The sequence below is a fragment of the Molossus molossus genome, unplaced genomic scaffold (genome assembly GCF_014108415.1).
Source record: "Molossus molossus isolate mMolMol1 unplaced genomic scaffold, mMolMol1.p scaffold_m16_p_2, whole genome shotgun sequence".
In the NCBI taxonomy this organism is placed as follows: Eukaryota; Metazoa; Chordata; class Mammalia; order Chiroptera; family Molossidae; genus Molossus; species Molossus molossus.
The window spans coordinates 54,711,095-54,732,713 of NW_023425355.1; the positions used below are offsets into that span (position 1 = coordinate 54,711,095).

At 36.9% G+C, this 21,619-nt stretch overlaps 1 protein-coding gene across 17 annotated transcripts in view; it reads right to left on the reverse strand.

Moving 5' to 3' along the window:
* The window catches only part of THOC2 (THO complex 2), a 143,435-nt gene that overhangs the window by 105,834 nt on the left and 15,982 nt on the right, over window positions 1-21,619 (reverse strand). For 13 of the 17 annotated variants that reach the window (XM_036270266.1, XM_036270257.1, XM_036270261.1 and 10 more), the window contains exons 2-4: window positions 7,129-7,187; window positions 3,888-3,979; window positions 936-987 (exon numbers count right to left, since the gene is read on the reverse strand). In XM_036270266.1, coding sequence (XP_036126159.1) covers window positions 936-987; window positions 3,888-3,979; window positions 7,129-7,187 — 203 coding nt within the window. Of the gene's footprint in view, window positions 1-935; window positions 988-1,331; window positions 1,453-3,887; window positions 3,980-4,846; window positions 4,918-7,128; window positions 7,188-11,175; window positions 11,341-21,619 lie in introns of those variants that run through there. The other 4 variants (XM_036270268.1, XM_036270259.1, XM_036270269.1 and 1 more) reach the window with 4 other exon arrangements.

Below are 21,619 nucleotides of genomic sequence, written 5' to 3' on the forward strand. Positions count from 1 at the left end.
TAATTTGAAAAAAAAAAAAGAAATATCTCCTTTTTATCTTGCATGAATTCTTATCTACTCTGGATAGAGAACTTGCTATTTCCAAAATTGTTTCTTATCCTCAAAACAAAAGTAATTTTGATTACTATGGCTCTTCTCGTTCTTTCTAAAACAAGAAATTAAGAATCAAGAGTTAAAAGCACAGCGGCTCCAAGAAAGTTTCAAAAGCTATCCCAGGACAGCACCCTGGCGGGGTACAACCTCCCAGTTACCCAACCCTTATCTCTCAATAAAAATAAATCCACACACACAAAAAAAGGAGTACAAAAGCAGCCGTAGCCAGTGTGGCTCAGTTGGTCGGGCGTTGTCCCATGCACCAAGGAGTTTGATTCCAGGTCAGAACACATGTGCACGCCACCAACACTGCTGATGCAGGTGTGATCCCCAGTGGGGGTGTGCAGAAAGCAACTGATCAGCGATGTTTTTCTCTTTCTCCACACCCCACCCCTTTCCTCTCTCTCTATAAATAAATAAAAATATTTTTAAAAGAGTACAAAACCAAAGTAAATATCTCTTGAGTGTCCTAAGTTTGAGATTCTAACATGCATTGAATAAGATTAATTATACTAAAATTGGAATTAACAGACTAACTTAACGTCAGAAAACTTGGCTTATTTACTTGAAATGACTTAATTTAGCTCAATTTTATATAAAGATACAATGTGAAAAACTCAAACTATATGAATTATAAACTAGAACTAGTTTATAAACAGTGAGTATACTCACATTTGACTTAGAATACTATTTTCTCTATAAAATAAAAAAATATATAGTGTAGATTTGAAGAAACATTTGTACATTTGTAAAATCCTTAGGTTAAAAGAAAACAATTTAACACAGTATATTAATTTACCAAACAGCACTTTTTACAGGTAAAATAAAGGCTTAATACCTACCTAATATGCAGAATACATCAGCAAGAATGGAAGGCATATCCTCACGAAATTCCTAATTTTAAAAAATATAATTATTCACAGTAAATACTAGAATAACACAGCAGTAAGTATTATGGCTTCAGAATAATACTCTTCAGTAAAACGTAAAAACTAACAAAACCTTAAACCGATATGTTGACCAAAAAGTTTTCAAGTTTCATAACAGAGAAAACAAAGAATGTTGGAAAAAATGTTTAACTGCCTATCATGAAATAACTTGATTTTTTTTAAAAACCCAGAAACCTAAATAAGCACCTCAGGAAATATTAAAGAACACAAATGAGTAACAATTTTCCAATGAAGTTTCATGTTAGAAACCACTGGAATTTGGAGGAATTTGGAATACCTCATACCTACCTAAAGCAAGACTGTTAAAATGGTACATTTTTCATCCAAAACTTTAAATGCTGTGCTTGTGCCTGAGCCAACACTGATATGTGCAAAAATCACAGTGGTTATCAGAACAGAAATCTAAAAACTACAGAAACAATTACAAGTTACAACTCAAGATTCCCTGAAGATGAAAATAATTACCAAAAATATATCTTTATTTTCCTTATGCAGTGATGTCTATAGCATTTGGAGAAACTGACCCAAAATTCTCCCCTCATTTCTGCATGGAAACTTCAGCACTTCCCAATCCCATGCCCAATTTTAGAGCCATTTTCCATTAGTAAGGATCACAATTCAATCATTACAATTAGTCTGCTGGCACTATAGCAACCCTAAAATTAACCTTTTCAGAGACTAAAGGAAAGAAATTTAATTCTAAAGAACAAACTAATATCCGTAATAAATGTGCAAAATATGCTCTGTGGCTAAGATATAGAATAGTGAGATATGGGACTATGAGAAAGCTGTGACAAAGACAATCCAGCTATAAAAGTATATATATATTTAAATACTCAAAGGGGAAGGTAAGAACCAAATACATATTAAGATCTCTTGGACTATTCATTTTCAATAAAATATTAGGATCAGATTCCATAACCACACTAAACCCTATACTGATGCCCAATTTACAGAATGAAATAACCTTAATTGTAGACCAGACTTTAGTCTCAACTTTCTTACGGGCTATGAACTTTGCTATGTCTACGTGAATGAAAGTACTCAAGCTACTTGAAAACCAGAAATAACAGAGCAAGACAAGAGTTTTCAAAGATGGGCCAGGCCAGTGTGGCTCAGTGGATTGAGCATCGTCCCATGGACTGAGAGGTCCTGGTTCGATTCCTGGTGAGGGCATATGCCTGGGTTGAGGACTCGATCCCCAATGGGGGTAGTGCAGGAGGCAGCCGATTGATGTTTCTCTCTCACATCGATGTTTCTCTATCTCTTTCCCTTCCTCTCTCTCTAAAAATCAATGAAAACATACTTTTCAAAAAAGTTTTCAAGATGGAATATTAGTTGTTTAAGAAATAGACTACTCCAACTTGACTTAGGGTAGTGAACACAGAATACAGTGTACAGATGATGTGTTGTAGAATTATGTACCTGAAACCTATATAATTTTGTTAACCAGTGTCACCTCAATAAGTTTAAAAAAAGAAGAAGAAACAGAAATAGATTACTCCAACATAGCTAATGCTGCTGTTATTAGAGACAGTTTAGGAATAAAAGAAAAACTCATATTAAAGCTCTACTACTCAAATGCATTTTAATATGGGGCGGGGGATCACAACAGCTAAACACAGAAGATAGAAGTTTTTTAAGACTATCCCCAGGCCCTGGCCGGTTTGGCTCAGCGGTTAGAGCGTCGGCCTGCGGTCCTGAGAGACCCGGGTTCGGTTCCCGCTAAGGGCATGTACCTCGGTAGCAGTTTGTCCCCGGCCCTGGTCGGTTGTGCAGGTGGCAGCCATTCGATGTGTCCCTTTCACATCGATGTTTCTCTCTCTCTGTTCCTCTCTCTCCCTCCTGCTCTATCTGAATAAAAAAAAGGAAAAATGTCCTCGGGTGAGGATAAAAAAAAAAAAAAAAAAAGACTATCCCCAGGAAAGACCAAAAATCATACAAGGGAGATTACCTATCCTAACAGAAAGAGGCTACAGAAGCTTAAAGCAGCACAGGGGAAATTCGTACTAAGATCAAAAAGCTCCAGGTCCCACCTCGATAATGCTTATTATGAAAGGTGTTCTCAACCGGAGAGATAATTTTATTTATATTGGTTTAAAATTCAGCCTAATAGAATAACACACCACTTGTAAAAATTCAAACTTAACTACTGGCTTACAATAAACACCCTTAACACCCTTACAATTTCAGAGCTCATCTTTCAATTCAAATATCAAACCACCATGAAAAGTATCTAGTCTGAATCTAACTTAAATTCTCTAATAAATAAAAGGGTGAAACAGAATAACCACATAAAGGTTAGGTAAAAATCTAGTTATCCTTTTCTAAAACCAGCAAACACATGAAAATTGGCATCGAGTGAACATTAGAGTTATGAAACCTAAACTTAAAATAATTTAATCCTCAATTTAAAAATATAATAAAAAATAATTTTTAAACAGTGTGTGTGTGTGTGTATATATATATATATACACACATATATATAATTTCTAAACATAACCACAAACAAAAGAAAATGCCTTGATATGCTATACTGAAAGAAAAATATTCTAGCCAAATTATTTTTTATAGTAGTCTTTTAAATTTACTATAGGTCGATTTCATTACTATGCAGGCTTTTTCCCCCTCCCAGCTTACAATTACATTTTCTGCTTTACTCAACAACCAGACAAAAAGATTAAAATATCTTTATTTGTCTAGCAACAATGACTTACCAACATTACCTTAAAACATTTCATTTTGAATAAAATGAAATGCAAAGTATATACTTCCAGGATGTATGTATCAAAGGCAAAAGAAATAGTTAACAATTATTAAATTAAAAAGCATACACATACTTACACTAATGTCATTAAAAACATTAGATGCCTGTTCATGCTTTAGATTTCCTTTAATGACATGGTATGATAACTCATAGAGAGCTTGCTGGAAATCTGTTTAACATAAAAGAAAGAAGGTGAGGACACAGTCTTTGGAACATGAAAGGTAGACCCTCTGGGGAAGATCTATGTATTGTCTACTTCTTAGATTTATTGTAAACATCGATAATGATAAGAAAAAGTATACTCCGAATGCTTTAGTTTTTTTTTTCTTTCATTTTCACAAAAACACAATACTAAAAGAGTAGGAGAAAGTTAACCTTGGCACCACTACTATAACATAATTATCGCTTGAGCATTTCCTTCCAATCTTTTTCTATATGTCTATATATTTTACATATTTGCATTCACAGTGCTCATCATTTGTTATTCTGATATCCCAATTTTTTAAATGTTTTTATTGATTTTTTAGAGAGAGAGGAAGGGAGAGAGAGATAGAAACATCAATGTGAGAGAGAAACATCAACGGGCTGCCTCGTGCATGCTCCCTACTGGGGAGCAAGCCCGCAACCCAGGCATGTGCCATGACTGGGAATCAAACCAGGACCTCTTAGTCCATGGGACAATGATCAATCCACTGAGCCACACCATCCGGGCCCTCAATTTTAAAAGCATTTTCTCATGCTACCAAAGCCTCCAAAATTATTCTCAGTAACTGTACAGAACTCTGGCAAGTGTATATAAACTAAGTTAACCATTCCTCTCACAAGGAGATTTCAGATTTTCTAAATATATTCAAATTATAGCCAATTCAATCTCAGGACGGCATTGATAATAAGTAAGGAACAGTAGTAAATATAAAATCGAGGTTTATCCATATGGTACTATCAGAGAAGTTTCTCCCCAAACTTAAATCTCTTTTCTACTCTATTTCCATCAGAATTCAAACTAAAATAACTGCATACATACATACGTACGTACATAAAACAGTTCTATGAGAACTGTCAACCACAAGCAGTCTCATTCACTATTAATTAGCATAGCCTCCTTTCCTAGAGAAAAAAAAAATTGGGGGTGGGGTTGGGGAATTAATGGTCAGGTGAATACCTCCTTTTTCCAGCCTTCTCTTTCTTGAATTCCATACACTAAAAACTTGACCTCCTTCCTCTCATTATAAGTAGGAAAACAAGTAGCTTTAAAAATATTAATGTAAGATAAGTCGATTTATAATATCCTTTTGAAGGGAATCAAAAATCTTTCAAGGCAAAATTGCATGTAAAAAATGAAATATTTAAAAACCTTCTCCCTTGGTTTGACTACTAGTCACAAAAAAGGAACACAATAGAAATCAAAACTTTTATCAATCCCCCTTTAAACAATGAAAAGAGTATTTTACAATGAGATAAATCTGCCCATTAGGTCCCAATTCCTTGTGAAGACTTATTTAAATATATTTACATTTTATTAAACATATTTACTTTTCATTATCTATATTCTACCTTTTGTATAAACATGGCTTCATTAAGCTTATAATAAACTATATAAAAGTTAAAATGCAAAGGAAAACATTCTATTTATTAGTATGGTAGGAATATGGGGTCAATTTCATGCTTTCACTTTCTAAAATGTTTTTACAACAAATAATATTCATTTAAAGTTACCTAGATAACTAAATTTTAAAAACACACACACACACACACACAATCACTCTTACAAGGACAAAACAGCTAAGCATAGACTAAATTCCCATAAGAGTAAGGGCCAGGAGGCTGAGGGAATTCTAATCTTAATCACAGAATATTAAAATAGAAAACAAATAGCTCCAGGTCATTTTGCTGATACTAAGTGACATAAAAACAATCACAATGTAATCTAAAAGTAGCAAAAATATTCCCCTATTCACAAGTTATTTAATGCCCATTTAAGTGGTTAGGAACTCCTATTGTATTTTATCTATAGAAACAGTAAGTGGTGCCTTAATACCAATAGGCAGCTAGCCCCAAGAAAATCCTATAAAATCTACACTAAAGTTGAAAAATTACATTTACAATGGGGAAGAAAACACACAACCCTTATAACTGTACAAAAAACTAAAAAAAAAGAGATTTATCTTAATGCTAACATTTCAGAAAAGGCAATTTTAAGAATAGCCACAAGTACCCGGCTGGTGTGGCTCAGTGCTTGAGCATCATCCCATGTACCAAGAGGTCACTGGTTTGATTCCCCGTCAGGACACATGCCCAGGTTTTGGGCTTGATCCCTAGTAGGGGGTGGGGCATTCAGGAGGCAGTGGATCCATGTTTCTCTCTCACATCGATGTTTCTATCTCTCTCTCCCTCTCTCTCTAAAAACAAAACAAAAAAAAATCAATGAAAACATATTTATATATAATTTTAATAAAACAAAAGCAAACTTATCTACAGAAAATCATTCTGTCCCTAATCTTCTATTCACAATGTCATAATTTAAATAACTACAATAAATTTTATCTAATAATTTTGGAGCTAAAATAGAATATTAGTTGTAAATTATTTTTCCCAGATTGAAAAAAATTATGGGTTCCACCCCAATAAAAGCTACAATTGGAAAATACTTTAAACTTACTAAACATGATTGCTTTTGTTTTTGCCCCTCCTTTTCTAGATCTAAGTGCTCAATTTTAAATTAATGAATGTTAAGTGGTAACTTCCTTCAAAATTAACTGGATATTTATATCCTGTTTAATTACATAACATTTTACTTAATAAACCATATTTGTGATATGCAGTAAACAACTCCTTTGCTTTTAATATTTTCCATGACAACTGCCTTTAACAAGATCCCCAGATACCACCTAAACATAATCAGCTTTAATAAAAACAATGAACCTCAGTTTCTGGAAATATCCTAGTGTAAATAAGATCACAATTGTTTTACTTACCATACTAGCTTTTCCCTTCTGTTTATGACTGATAAGTAGCCTATGTAATTTTTCATACAGCTAGAAACTGCTGAAATTTGGCTAAATATACCATGTCACTATTATAAAAGCCAAGCAATATCATGACTATTATGCGGGTCAAATAACATACTTATATACAAAGATGTATAGTCTTACTATAACTAAAGTTTTAAATCTTAACTGTAATATTTTCATATAAAGCTTTATTTAATAAGAACTATCTTATACCTTTTGTTTTCATTCATAATTTCATGAAAAACAGGGTATTTATTAATACTGACCAAGCCAAAAATAATAGCTATCATACTTTTAAAACTCTTACCTCTGTAAGTCGAACTATCATGGCTTTTATTTTCACTGAGGATCCGACATAAATGCAAACTAGAACAAAACAGAAATAGTCTGCATTAATTTCAAATCTTAACAAAGATGATCCTTATAGAGCAAATTATATCTAAAAATATTTGGAAATGTATCAGATGTTTAAATCCATTAGTTTACAGTGAGAATAAAACAAACCTAAAAACCCTAATTGCTCATAACTGGAGGATGCTGGTGAATCAATTCATTATTTTGAAAACTGATAAAATAAACTAAAAAATCAAGTACTTATTCTGTCTTCATATATGAACCAACAGTTGATAAGAAATGTTTCTGGACTTAAGTATTTCAGCTAATAAATAATGAAGGAATGGTCCGGCCGGTGTGGCTCCATGGTTGAGCGTCAACCCACGCACCAAGAGGTTCGATTCCTGGTCAGGACACATGCCCAGGTTGTGGGCCTGATCACCAGTGGGAGGGCATGCAGGAGGCAGCCAATCGATGTTCTCTCTCACTGATGTTTCCATCTCTCTCTCCCTCTCACTTCCTCTTTCTCTAAAATCAATAAAGGGAAAATAATGTTTAAAAATAATGAAGGAATGATAAAATTACAACATTACCATTTTAAGATTCCTAATACATTAAAAGACCTAGGCATCTATCAATGGCTGTTCGCATCACAAAAGACAATTAGACATCATGTGACTCCTAATTCTGATAAAAGAATATACTACCCACCTATGATGTTGACTTAAAAAAATTAAAAAGCTTGACCTAAATTCAGACTGGAAAACTCTATAGGACAATGACCCAGTCTCTTCAACAAGTATATTGCTAGGAAAAATAAAAGATTGTGGGGGAGCCTCAGATTAAAAAATGTTTAAGAGGTATATCAATTACAATGTATGGATCCTTATTTTTGGTTTTTTTCTTTCTGTTTTTTTTTTTTTTATTAATTTATTTTTGTTTTAGATATTTCTCCTTTTTTTCCCCATTGACACCCTCCTCCCTATCCCCTTTACTCCATATCCGGCTTTGTTGTCCGTGTCCATCGGTTTTGCGTACATGCATATAAGTTCTGTGGTTTATCTCTTCCCTTCCCCCACCACCTCCTCTTCTGATCCTGTATTTTAAAAATTAACATTTATGGGCCCTTGCCCAGTAGCTCAGTGGGTCAGAAAGTCGTCCTGATACATCAAGGTTGAGGGTTCAATCCTCAGTCAGGGCACAGACAAGAATCAATCAATGAATGCATAAATAAGTGGAACAACAATTTGATGTCTCTTTCTCTTTGTCTCCCTCTCTCTCTTTCTCTCTCTCCTCCCTTCTTCTCTCTAAAATCAATTTTAAAACTAACATTTATGAGTCAACAAGAATATTAAATAAAGACTCTATCTTTAAGAGATAGATGCTGAAATATTTACAGATGTAATGATTTTACTTCAAAAGAATGGGGAAATGGGTGGGGTTATAGATGAAACAAGATTGGCTAGCCATTCACAACCATTGAAGCCGGTTGATGATGTATTATTTAGAGATTATTATATTATTCTATTTTCTAATCTGTTTGAGATTGTTTCCAACAATAAAGTTTAAAACCAAAAAAAAAAACAAAAACGTATATTTTGAATAATTCTTCATTAGATTAACTTAAATACAGCAAGGAATAGGTATATAGACTACAGTGAAAAGAGGTACTGTATACTCAATTGGAATTCCAGAAAGAACAGGGCAAAACAATATATGAAGAAATAATAGCCAAGAATTCAGTTTTCCAAAATTGAAGTGAAATCCACATCTGGACACATTATAATAAAGCTACAGAAAACAAAAGATAAAACCATTTAAGCAACTAAGATGAAAAGACGGTATTATCTTCATGACTTCTCGACAAGAACACAGAGTGCCAGAGAGTTGAAAGATATAGTCAAGGTGCTAAAACAAAGTATCTGCCAACCTAAAAGTCTGTATCCAAAAAGCAGAGATCCAAGAAAAGGCAAAATAAGAACTGAATTTCAAACAATAAGTGATTTCACATACTAAAAGAAAAGCTTAAGGACATTCTTTAGGCAGGATAAAAATAATCCTACAGAACCTTACAGCGGCAGCAAGAAATGAAGTGCATCCTCTCTCCCTTTCTCACTCTCACCCTTACTCACTGGTGCGCTGGTACAGGAGAGCGCTGGTTTCCAACCGCCCCCCCCCCCCCGCCCCCGAAGCTGGCTTACTTTTTCTACATCTGTGACTTAATAAATAAACGTATGCTTGAATTTGAAAAGCAAAAAACAAACAAAAAAATAACAAGAAAAAAAAGTGGTTAGCATATAAATAATTCCAAATGACTATTGACTTAATAATAATAGTAATAATGTCTTGTGGTATTTAAACATTTGCAATGTTAAATATATAGATATATAAATGGAAAAACATTAAAATACATCATGACTAATGTGAGTTTATCCCAAAGTTGATTCAAATTCACATCAAGCTGACTTTTTTAAATCACACTATAGTTCAATAGAAGCATAAAAGATTTGACAATATTCAAAACAACAATGAGGTATCACCTCACACCTGTCAGAATGGCCGCCATCAACAAATCATCAAACAACAAGTGTTGGCGAGGGTGTGGAGAAAAGGGGACTCTAATACACTGCTGGTGGGAATGCAGACTGGTGCAGCCACTATGGAAAACAATATGGTGTTACCTCAAAAAATTAAAAATTGAACTTCCATTTGACCCAGTGATCCCGCTTCTAGGAATATACCCTAAGAAGCCTGAAACACCAATCAGGAAGAATATATGTACCCCCATGTTCATAGCAGCACTATTTACAATAGCTAAGATCTGGAAACAGCCCAAGTGTCCATCAGTAGACGAATGGATAAAAAAGCAGTGGTACATATACACAATGGCGTACTATGCAGCTGTAAGAAAGAAAGACCTCTCTTATCCTTTGAGACGACATGGAGGGACCTGGAAAGTATTATCCTAAGTGAAATAAGCCAAGCAGAAAAAGACAAATACCACATGATCTCACTTATATACGGAATATAATGAACATTAACAGTCTGAGGAATACGGTAGACCCAGAAACATGGAAGTAGGGCACAGACTGACATCCCTCAGAAGAGTGGGTGGGGGGGTGGGAAGAGAAAAACCACAGAACTTATATGCATGTATGCATAACCAATAGACATGGACAACAAAGCCGGGGACAAGGCGGGGGTGGGGTGGGGAGGTGCCAATGGGGTAAAAAAAAACAAAAACATCTGTAACAAAAAAATAAATAAAAAAAAAGATTTGACAATATTCAACATCCATTACTATTTTTTAAAAGACTGAGAAAAATAGGAATAGAAAGGAACTATTATAATTTGATAAAGTAGCAGTATAAGGGTTCACAAAACCTTGATCCCCAAGATACTTTCAGGAGTTCTATAAGGTAGAACTATATTTGTAATAATACTGAGAGTCCATTTCCCTTTTTCTGCTGTACTGACATTTGCAATAGTTCAAAACAAAGGAAGATAAGACTGCTGGTACCTCAGCATGTATCAAAGCAGCAACACCAAATTGTCTAATTGAATTCTTCACGTTTAAGAAATCAAAATAGAGAACAGAGCCAGTCTTATGTAAGATATCACCAAACTGTTTCATTATGTTTTTCATCACCCTTCATGAACAAAAGCCAGTTTCACTTAAGAATGTACTGCCCTGGACAGTTTGGCTCAGCGGTAGAGCGTTGGCCTGCAGTCCACAGAGACCCGGGTTCTGTTCCTGCTAAGGGCACATACCTCGGTTGCAGTTTGCCCCCAGCCCTGGTTGGGTTGTGCGGGTGGCAGCCACTCGATGTGTCCCTTTCACATCGATGTTTCTCTCTCCCTCCCCACTCTATCTGAACAAAAAATGGAAAAATGTCCTTGGGTGAGGATTAAAAAAAAAAAAAGAATGTACTCGATGGGAGTGACATCATAAAGATGGCAGAATAAAAAGCCCCAGGCTTTCCTCCCACCTATGGAAATACAGATTCGACAATACACATACCAATTCCCTTTATGAGAAATGCAGAAGCTAGCTAAAGGGCTTCGATATCACAGGTGAGCACTAAACCAGCGTCATCAAAACAGGTAGGAAAATTCACTCTTTCACCATAGTCCCTCCTCCTGGCACAGTACCACACAATTGGAAGGAAACTCCCAGCTCCCAAATTCTCCCTGGGGAAGAAAAGAGAAGACTGGACAGTACATTTAACATTCTGACTGGTGGGGGCAGGCTGCCCGAGGGACTATTTTCTTTCTGGGAACAAAAACCAAACAAACAAAAAATAAGCTGGGTGGTGAGCTGCAGATCCAGAGAACCCACAGTACAGCAAGCAGAGACCAATACAGCTCAGCAAGTTTCTCTTTCAGGGGAGAAAGAGGACTGGAGCATGATGTGTCCAACGGTCTAGCTTTGGGGGGACTGCCTCAGGGACTTGTTTCTGTCTAGCCTTACGTAGGGTGTTGATGGTACCTGGCAAACTCTAGCTGCCTGGTGGTGTCACTAAGAACAATAAAAAACTGGGGGTGTGCTGCTGCTTCAGAATACCCCTAGTACAACAGATGGACACCAGAAGATGTAAGAAAGTATAAGCTTCTGAAAGAAAGAAACTAGAAAATCTCTCTATTTTTGAATCAACAATTTAAGTCCAGAGAAGATGTATGTTGAGAAAAAAATTGAGAGGCCTGCAGAATCTATAACCAGGCTGATCGGTTAAGCCTTTTCCCTGTACTAAGTCAGTCCATGAAGACCGGGAGAGAAGAGTGTTGTTTTGTTTTTTTTGTTTGTTTGTTTGTTTGTTTTTTATCCTCACCCGAGGACATTTTTCCATTTTTTGTTCAGGTAGAGTGGGAGGGAGAGAGAGGAACAGAGAGAGAGAGAGAAACATCAATGTGAAAGGAACACATCGAGTGGCTGCCACCCGCACAACCGACCAGGGCCGGGGACAAACTGCAACCGAGGTACGCGCCCTTAGCGGGAACCGAACCCGGGTCTCTCAGGACCGCAGGCCGACGCTCTAACCGCTGAACCAAACCGGCTAGGGCGAGAAGAGTGTTTTTCAAGTGCAATGATACCAACACAAAATTATAAGAAACATAAAGAAACAGAGAAAATGACCCAATAAAAGGAACAAAATAAGTCTCCAAAAACTGATCCTAAAGAATCAGAGGTACATGGATTATCTGATAAAGAATTTAACCACCATCAAGATGCTCAACAAGCTCAGAAACTGAATGCATGAACAAAATAAAAATTTCAACCAAAGGAAGTATATTTTTAAAAAGAACCAAAAAAATTATGGAGCTAAAGAATGTAACATCTGAACTGATAACTTCACTAGAGAGGTTCAATAGCATTATAGTCACATGCAAAAGAATGAAACAGGACACTTATCTTGCACCATAACACAAATCTGAATGCAAATGAATCAAGTACATAAACATTAAGACTTGAAACTGTAAAAACCCCTAGGGAGGGAAAAAAACTAACGGGGAAAGCTTCATTCAAGACACTGGCCTTGGCAATGATTTCTTGAATATGACACCAGAAGCACAGGCAACAAAAGCAACAGATAAATAGAACATCAAACTAAAAATTGTGTGCGCGCACAGCAAAGGAAACAATGAACAGAATGAAAGGGCAACCTATGGAATGGAAGAAAATATTTGCAAAACATACATCTGATAAGGGGTTAATATCCAAAATATATAAGGAATATCTACAACTCAAAAAGAAAAAAAAAAAACTGATATAAAAACAGGGAAAGGACTTGAACAGACATTTCTCCAAAGAAGACATACAAATGGCCAGTAGGTATATGAAAATATGCTTGACATCACTTATTACCAGAGGAAAGCAAATCAAAAACCACAATGATATTACTGCACCCTTATAAGGATGACATTATCAAAAAATAAAGATACCTGATAAGGATTATCCAGAATATACAAAGAACTCTTAACAATCAACAATAAGAAAATAAACAACACAATGTAAAAATGAGCAAAATAACACCTCATCAAAGAAGAGATACAGATGGCAAATAAGCATATGAAAAGATGCTTCACACGAGACACTACACACCTATTAAAATGGCCAAAATCTAGACCACTGCCAATACCAAATGCTGCTGAAAATGTGGCACAATAGGAGCTCTCACTCACTGAAACACAGTTTGGTAGTTTCTTACAAAACTAAACATATTTTCTTTACCTTATGATCCAGCAATCCTATTCCACGGTACTTACACAAAGGAGGTAAAAACATTATCCACCCAAAAACCTGCACACGGATATTTAACAAAGCTTCATTCATAATTGCCAAAACATGGAAGCAACCAATATGTTCTTCAATTAGTGAATGGATAAAATATGGTACATCCACACGGAATATTATTCAGCACTGAACAGAAATGAGCTATCAAGCCATGAAAAGACAAGGAGGAAACCTAAATGCATATGAAAGACGCCAATCTGAAAAAGACTACATAGTATATGTCCCCAACTATATGATATTTTGGAAAAGTGAAAACTGAAGACAGTAAATAGATGAGTGGATGCAAGGGGTTGGGGTTTAAAGGAGGGATGAGCATAGAGGATTTTTAGGGCAGTGAAAATATTCTGTGTTAGTATGATGGATGCACATCATTTTACATTTGTCCAAACCCAGAAAATGCACAACACTAGGAGTGAAGCTAAAGGTAAACTATAAACTTTGAGAGATTATGATGTATCAATGTAGGTTTATCAATCATAACAAATGTACCACTCAGGCATGGAATGCTGATAATAGGGGAGTTACGCATATATAAGGGCAGGGGGTAAACAGGAAATCTCTGTACCTTCCTCTCAATTTTTCGGTGAACCTAAAATTGCTGTAAAATCTTTAATTCTTTTAAAAGAGAAACTAACAAGTGTTCGGAAGGATGTGAATAAGCTTGAACCCTTGTGAACTGGTGGTAGGAATGTAAAATGATGCAACTACTATGAAAAACATTATGGAAGTTTCTCAAAAAATACAAAATGAACTACACCATATAATCTAGCAATCATTCTGGATATTTATTCAGAAAAGTTGAAATTGGGGTCTCAAAGAGGTATTTGCACTTTCCTATTTATTGCAGCATTATTCACAATAGCCAAAGGAACAACTCAAATGTCTATCCACAGAATGCAGAAAATGTGGTATATACATACAAAGGAATATTATTCAATCATGAGAAAAGGAAATTCTGTCATATACTACAACATGGATGAGCCCTGAGGACAAAGTCAGTCACAGAAGAATAAATACTGCAGGATTCATTCCTTATATAAGGTATCTAAAGTAGAATTCTAGTTATTGCCAGGGACTAGAGGGAAAGAGAAATGGGGTGTTGCTGTTCAATGAGCATAAAATTTCAGTCATCCAAAATGAAACAGATCTAGAGATCTATTGTACAACATCATGCTTATTATTAATAAGTTTCAGTTAAAATTTTAAGGTTGATCTCGTTATGTGTTTTTAGATACAATAAAGAAATGCCCTTCATGAAGTACTAAAAGTTATTAATTTTATTAAATCCTGAGCCAAGAACACATTTTTTTTTAACAATTATTTTTCATATTCTATGTGAAAATGGAAAAGCACACAAAAAACATTACATTTCTGCCACACACCAAAATACTATGGTTGTCTGAAGGAAAAATCACTTATGTAAATGTTTGAAATGTGATCTGAACTAGCTACTTTTTCATAAAACACCATTTTCACTTAAAGAACAACTGCCAAATTATGGTAATTCAAACGTGGGTCTTTGGCAGGCATTTTCTTAAAAATGAACCAAGTGAGCCAGTGCTTTCAAGGAAAACAATTGAGAGTATTTGTTCCCAATGATAAACTGTAAGGTTGCAAATAAAAATTAGAATTTCTGAAAACTTGTATCTGCCACCATGTACTTAACTAGTTCCCAATTCATAAAGTTTCCCAATTAGTGCAGTGATGATACTAAAGAATGTGTTTTTTGATGTTATACAATGCATCGTGTCAGTATTTGGAAGAGCTGTATCCTTTAGTGAACCAATGTTTTCCAACTGATCAATGCATGATGTTGCAAAATAATGCATGGGTAAAAGATTCCAAGTATAAAAGAAAGGCAAATGGTGTTTTTTTTAAATCTTTGTTGTATTACAGATCTGTCTCCATTTCTCCCCCATTACTGCCCAAATTCCCAGGTCCCATACCATCCCAGGCCTTCACCACCCTACAGTCTGTGTACATGGGTAATGCATACATGCATGTAAATTCTTTAGTTAATCTCTTCCTGCACCCCACTACTTCCCTCTGAGGTTCGTCAGTTTTTGTTCCGTGTCTCGATGCCTCTGTTTCTATTTTATCCATCAGTGTATTTTGTTCATTGGATTCCACATATAAGTGAGATCATATGATATTTGTCTTTCTCTGACTGGCTTATTTCACTTAGCATAATATTGTCCAGGTCCCTCCATGTTTTCCCAAAGGGTAATAGATTCTTCATTTTTACAGATACATAGTATTCCATTGTGTATATGTACCACTGCTTTTTTATCCACTCATCTACTGATGGGCACTTGGGCTGTTTCCAGATCTTAGCTATGGTGAAAAGCACTGCTATGTACATAGGGGAGCATATATTCTTTCTAATTGGTGTTTTGGGATTCTTTTTTTTTTTTTAATTTTATTTTTGTTACAGATGTTTCTCCTTTTTTACCCCATTGACCCCCCTCCCCCATCCCCCCCACTCCCCAGCTTTGTTGTCCATGTCCATTGGTTATGCATACATGCATATAAGTTCTGTGGTTTATCTCTTCCCACCCCCACCACCCCCTCTTCTGAGGGTTGTCAGACTGTACCCTACTTCCGTGTTTCTGGGTCTACCCTATTCCTCAGACTGTTATATTCATTATATTCCGTATATAAGTGAGATCATGTGGTATTTGTCTTTTTCTGCTTGGCTTGTTTCACTTAGGATAATACTTTCCAGGTCCCACCATGTCGTCTCAAAGGATAAGAGAGCTTTCTTTCTTACACCTGCATAGTACTCCATTGTATATATGTACCACTGCTTTTTTATCCATTCGTCTACTGATGGACACTTGGGCTGTTTCCAGATCTTGGCTATTGTAAATAGTGCTGCTATGAACATGGGGGTACGTATATTCTTCCTGATTGGTGTTTCAGGCTTCTTAGGGTAGATTCCTAGAAGTGGGATCACTGGGTCAAATGGAAGTTCAATTTTTAATTTTTTGAGGTAACACCATATTGTTTTCCATAGTGGCTGCACCAGTCTGCATTCCCACCAGCAGTATACTAGAGTCCCCTTTTCTCCACACCCTCGCCAACACTTGTTGTTTGATGATTTGTTGATGGCGGCCATTCTGACAGGTGTGAGGTGATACCTCATTGTTGTTTTAATTTGCATCTCTCTGATGATTAGTGATGTTGAGAATTTCTTCATATGTCTCTTGGACATTTGTATGTCCTGTTTGGAGAGGTGTCTATTCAGCTCCTCTGCCCATTTTTGAATTGGGTTCTTTGTCTTTCTTTTGTTGAGTTGTATGATGAATACTCTATATATTTTGGAAATTAACCCCTTATCTGATGTATCGTTGGCAATGATGTTATCCCATACAGTGGGTTGCCTTTCCATTTGGATAGCTGTTTCTTTTGCTGTGCAGAAGCTTGTTTTGGGATTCTTAGAATATATTTCTAGGAGTGAGATCACTGAGTCAAACAGCAGATGAACTTTTAATTTTTTGAGGTAACATCATATTGTTTTCCATAGTGGCTGCACCATTCTGCAATCCCACCAGCAGTGTACTAGAGTTTCCTTTTCTCCACACCCTGGACAGGATTAGTTTTTTGTTGATTAATTGATGGCAGCCATTCTGACAGATGTGAATTAAAACCTCATTTTCATTTTAATTTGCATGTCTCTGATAATTAGTGACTTTGAGCATTTTTTCATGTCTCCTGGCCATTTGTATGTCCTGTTTGAAGTTCTATTTAGGTCCTCTGCCCATTTTTTAATTGGACTGTTTGCCTTCCTTTTCTTGAGTTGTAATGATTACTTTACTTATTTTGGAGATTAACCCCTTATCCAATGTATCATTGGCAAATATCTTTTCCCAAATAGTGGGATTTCTCTTCATTTTGATGCTGGTTTCTTCTGCTGTACAAAGGCTTTTAAGTTTGATGTACTTCCATTTATTTTTTTTTTCCTTTGTTTCTCTTGCCCTAGGTGATGTACTTTAATTTAACAAATTACAAACGATCACTGGTGTGGTTTTGGATTTCTCATTGAAACAAATCATTAAAATGATTCAGAACCACCTGAAATCGAGCTGAATGGAAGTCTTACAACTACGAAATTAAAGAAGAAGCCACAATTGAGATTGCACCTAGCCTCAGTGAGCCCCATACCTCTAGTTAACCGGCCCATGGCCTAGAACTAGAAGAAGCCAGCCTTGGTTCACATCCTCGCTTTGAATGGGCACCTCCAAGACCAGCACAAGAAGCAGACATCTGTAGATCACTTTGTAGCTTATGCCAGGTGGTCCCAGGTAGAACACAGGCAGAGGCTGACATTGCCCCAGAGCCAGCACACCCAGCAGTCATCTTCAGAACATATTGCAGGAGCACCACAACTGAACCACCTCCACAAGCGACACTCTCAAGGAGTGGATTCAGTGTGTACCAGAGCCCTGCTAAATAAGTCTTTCTCTGTGTGGTGGGAACTGCACAGCTGATCCTCCAAGGTAGTCAGAGGTCAGTGGTCAGGGGGCACAGCCAGTCCTTGCAGCTAATCAGCCTGAGTAAATCTGTCCCATTGACACCCCAACAGCAATCAAGACTCAATTATAACAAAAGGGTGGACAGTACACACGAGGGGTGCACCTTGAGGGCCCAGGTGGGGTGACCAGGGAGTCTGTTCCACTGGACCCTACAGGACACCTACTACAATAGGCCACCCTAGGAAGACTGGGAGGCATAGCAACTCTACCTAATACATAGAAACAAACACAGGGAAGCAGCCAAAATGAGGAGACAAAAAACATGTCCCAAATGAAAGAACAGAACAAAACTCCAGAAAAAGAACTACAGGAAATGGAGATAAGCAATCTAACAGATGCAGAGTTCAAAACAATGGTTGTGCTCAATGAACATAGTGAGAATTTCAAATAACTTAGTGAGAACGTCAATGAATTTAGTGAGAACCTCAAGAGCATAAAAAAAAAGGACCAGTCAGAAACGAAGGATGCACTAACTGAAATAAAGAATAATTTATAAGGAAAAAGGGGGTGGAGTGAATGGAAACTACACAGACCATCTCCCTGGACCAAACTGGAATTGCAACAAAAATAAACAAATTGTCAGGAAAAGGCAACCGAAAAGCAGCTTGGAGGACCACATAACCAGGGACACTGACTCAATCCTGGTAGGCTTGCAAAGACGTGAGAGGGGGCCAGGAGCCCATGGTCCACAGCGGCCTGGGCTGGGAGCTGCGCGCTCGGCTGGGACCTGCGGCGGACTCGACTGGAACCTGCGGCGGACTCGGCTGGGACCTGCGGAAGCCTCAGAAAGGTGATACACCCTCGGCTGGGAGCTGCCACAGCCACAACCGAAGCAACTGCCTTAGCTGGGAACAGCACCCTCGGGTTAAAGTCCCAGGCGGCTCCACAGTGCAGAGCCAGGACAGAGGCTAAATTAGCAGCAGCCACTCACTTTGTGGTCCGGCAGAGAGAGGGCAGACTGGACTGGAACTGTGTAAGGACACTCGGGATTTGGAGAGCGATCAGAGCTTTGGCTGAGTTGCAGCCACACAGGACTGTGGTCATCTTACTCCTTCCAGGGCCCTGGGGAGAGGGGGCAACGCCTCCCTCCGATATTCAACCACACCCAGTGGCCATTGAAATGCTAATTGAGGCACATTATAACCAGCATATGCCCCACCCTCAGGAAATCCACTTACACTGAGCACCTGAGGGAGATTTTCAGTCAACTCAGAAACCAAGGGTCTTCAGGTGACCCCTACTAATACTCTCCAGGCAAAAAACCTAGAGAATATCTATCATTCCCTGGGCTAGCAACTCTGACCAGGAAAGTAAGACTTGACAGTGGTGTTTAAAGTTGGTCCTCCTTAACTAATCCAAACCCAGGAGAGAGAGAGCCACAAACAGAACACCAACACCTACAGGGAAAATTTGGCAGGCTCCAAAGCCCACTGTGATAGCCAAAATGGTGAAACACAGAAACAAAAGCCAAATGAAAGAACAAGAAACCTATACCAAAGATGAGATAAATGAAGTGCAGTTAAGCAAGTTAAAAGAAATACAATTCAGAGCCATGATCTTGAGGAAGCTCAACAGCATGTATAAGGACATGAGAACCATGAGTAAAGACATAGAAATGTTGGAAATCAACCATTGGAAATTAAAAACCATCAAGAAAAAATGAAGACATATCAGAAATAAAAAACACATTGGAAAATCTAAATAGCAGAGTAGAGGAAGCTGAGGACCGGATCAGTGAATCAGAAGATAGAGTAGAAAAAAATCAACCAATCAGAAAAACAAAAGGAAAAAATAATTAAAAAACAGGAAAACAGCTTAAGAGAACTGTGGGACAACTGGAAACTTAGTAACATTCACATCGTAGGAGTCCATGAAGAAGAAGAAAATGAGCAAGGGTTAGAGAATATATTTGAAGAAATAGTGACAGAAAACTTTCCTAACTTGGTGAAGGAAGAAGGCATTGAAGTTCAAGAAGCACAGAGAGCCCCAAGTAAGAAGAACCCAAACAGGCCGACACCAAGACACATAGTAATTAAAGTGACAAAAATTAAAGACAAACAGAGAATCCTAAAAGCAGCAAGAGATAAGCAACAGGTTACCTACAAAGAAACCCCCATAAGGCTCTCAGCTGACTTCTCAACAGAAACACAACAGGCCAGAAGGGAATGGCATGAGGTAATCAAGGTCATGAAAAACAAGGATCTGAATCCAAGACTACTCTACCCAGCAAGGCTATCATTCAAAATACAAGGTCAAATAAAGAGCTTGCATTCCAGACAAAAAAAGGCTAAGGGAATATATTAGCACCAAACAAGCAGTGCAAGAAATGTTAAAAAGACTGCTGTAATTACCAGGAGAAATAGGAAGAAAAATAGAAACACACTAAACAAAAATGGCTAAATAAGTACATATCAATAATCACCTTAAATGTAAATGGATTGAATGTTCCCATAAAAAGACACAGAGTACCTGATTGGATAAGAAAGCACAACCCATATATATGTTGCTTACAAGAGACCCACCTCACAACAAGAGACTCATATAGGTTGAAAGTGAAGGGATGGAAAAAAATCTAAGCAAACAAAAAGGAAAAAAAAACTGGGGTAGCAATATTCATATCTGATAAAATAGATTTCAAAATGAAGGCCATAACTAGAGACAAAGAAGGCCACTATATAATATTGAAAGGATCTATCCAACAGGAAGATATAACCTTGATAAACATATATGCACCCAAAATAGGAGCACCAAAATATATTTAAAAACTTCTGGAGGACTTCAAAGGAGAAATCGATAGCATTACAATCATAGCAGGGGACTTCAACACTCCACTGAAATGACTGGATAAATCCTCTAGACAAAAAATTAGCAAGGAAACAGAGACTCTAAATGAAGCACTAGACCAAATGGATTTAATAGCTATCTACAGAGAACTACACCCCAAAACTACAGAATTCACATTCTTCTCAAGTGCACATGGGACATTCTCAAAGACAGACCACACGTTAGGACACAAACTAAGTCTCTACAAGTTCAAGAAGATTGAAATCATATCAAGCATCTTCTCAGATGACAATGGCATGAAACTAGAAATCAATTGCAACAATAACATGCAAAGACATTAGAACACATGAAAGCTAAATAGCATGTTATTAAACAATGAATGGGTTACCGAGGAGATCAAGAAAGAAATTAAAAACTTCCTGGAAACCAATGAAAATGAACACACAACAACACAAAATCTATGGGATGCAGCGAAAGCAGTTCTGAGAGGGAAGTTCATAGCACTACAGGTCTACCTCAAGAAACAAGAAAAATCTCTAATAGACTATCTAACCTCACAACATAAAGAACTAGAGAGCAAACAAAAAAAAACTACAGAGCAAGTAGAAGAAAGGAAATTGTAAAGATTAGAGCAGAAATAAACAACATAGACTCCAAAAAAAAAACGATGCAAAGGATCAATGAAACAAAGAGCTGGTTTTTCAAAAAGATAAACAAGAGTGATGGACCCTTAGCAAGACTCACCAAGAAACAAAGAGAGAGAACCCAAATACACAAAATCAGAAATGAAAGAGGAGAAGTCACAACTGACACCACAGAAATACAAAAGATTGTTAACAACTACTATGAACAAT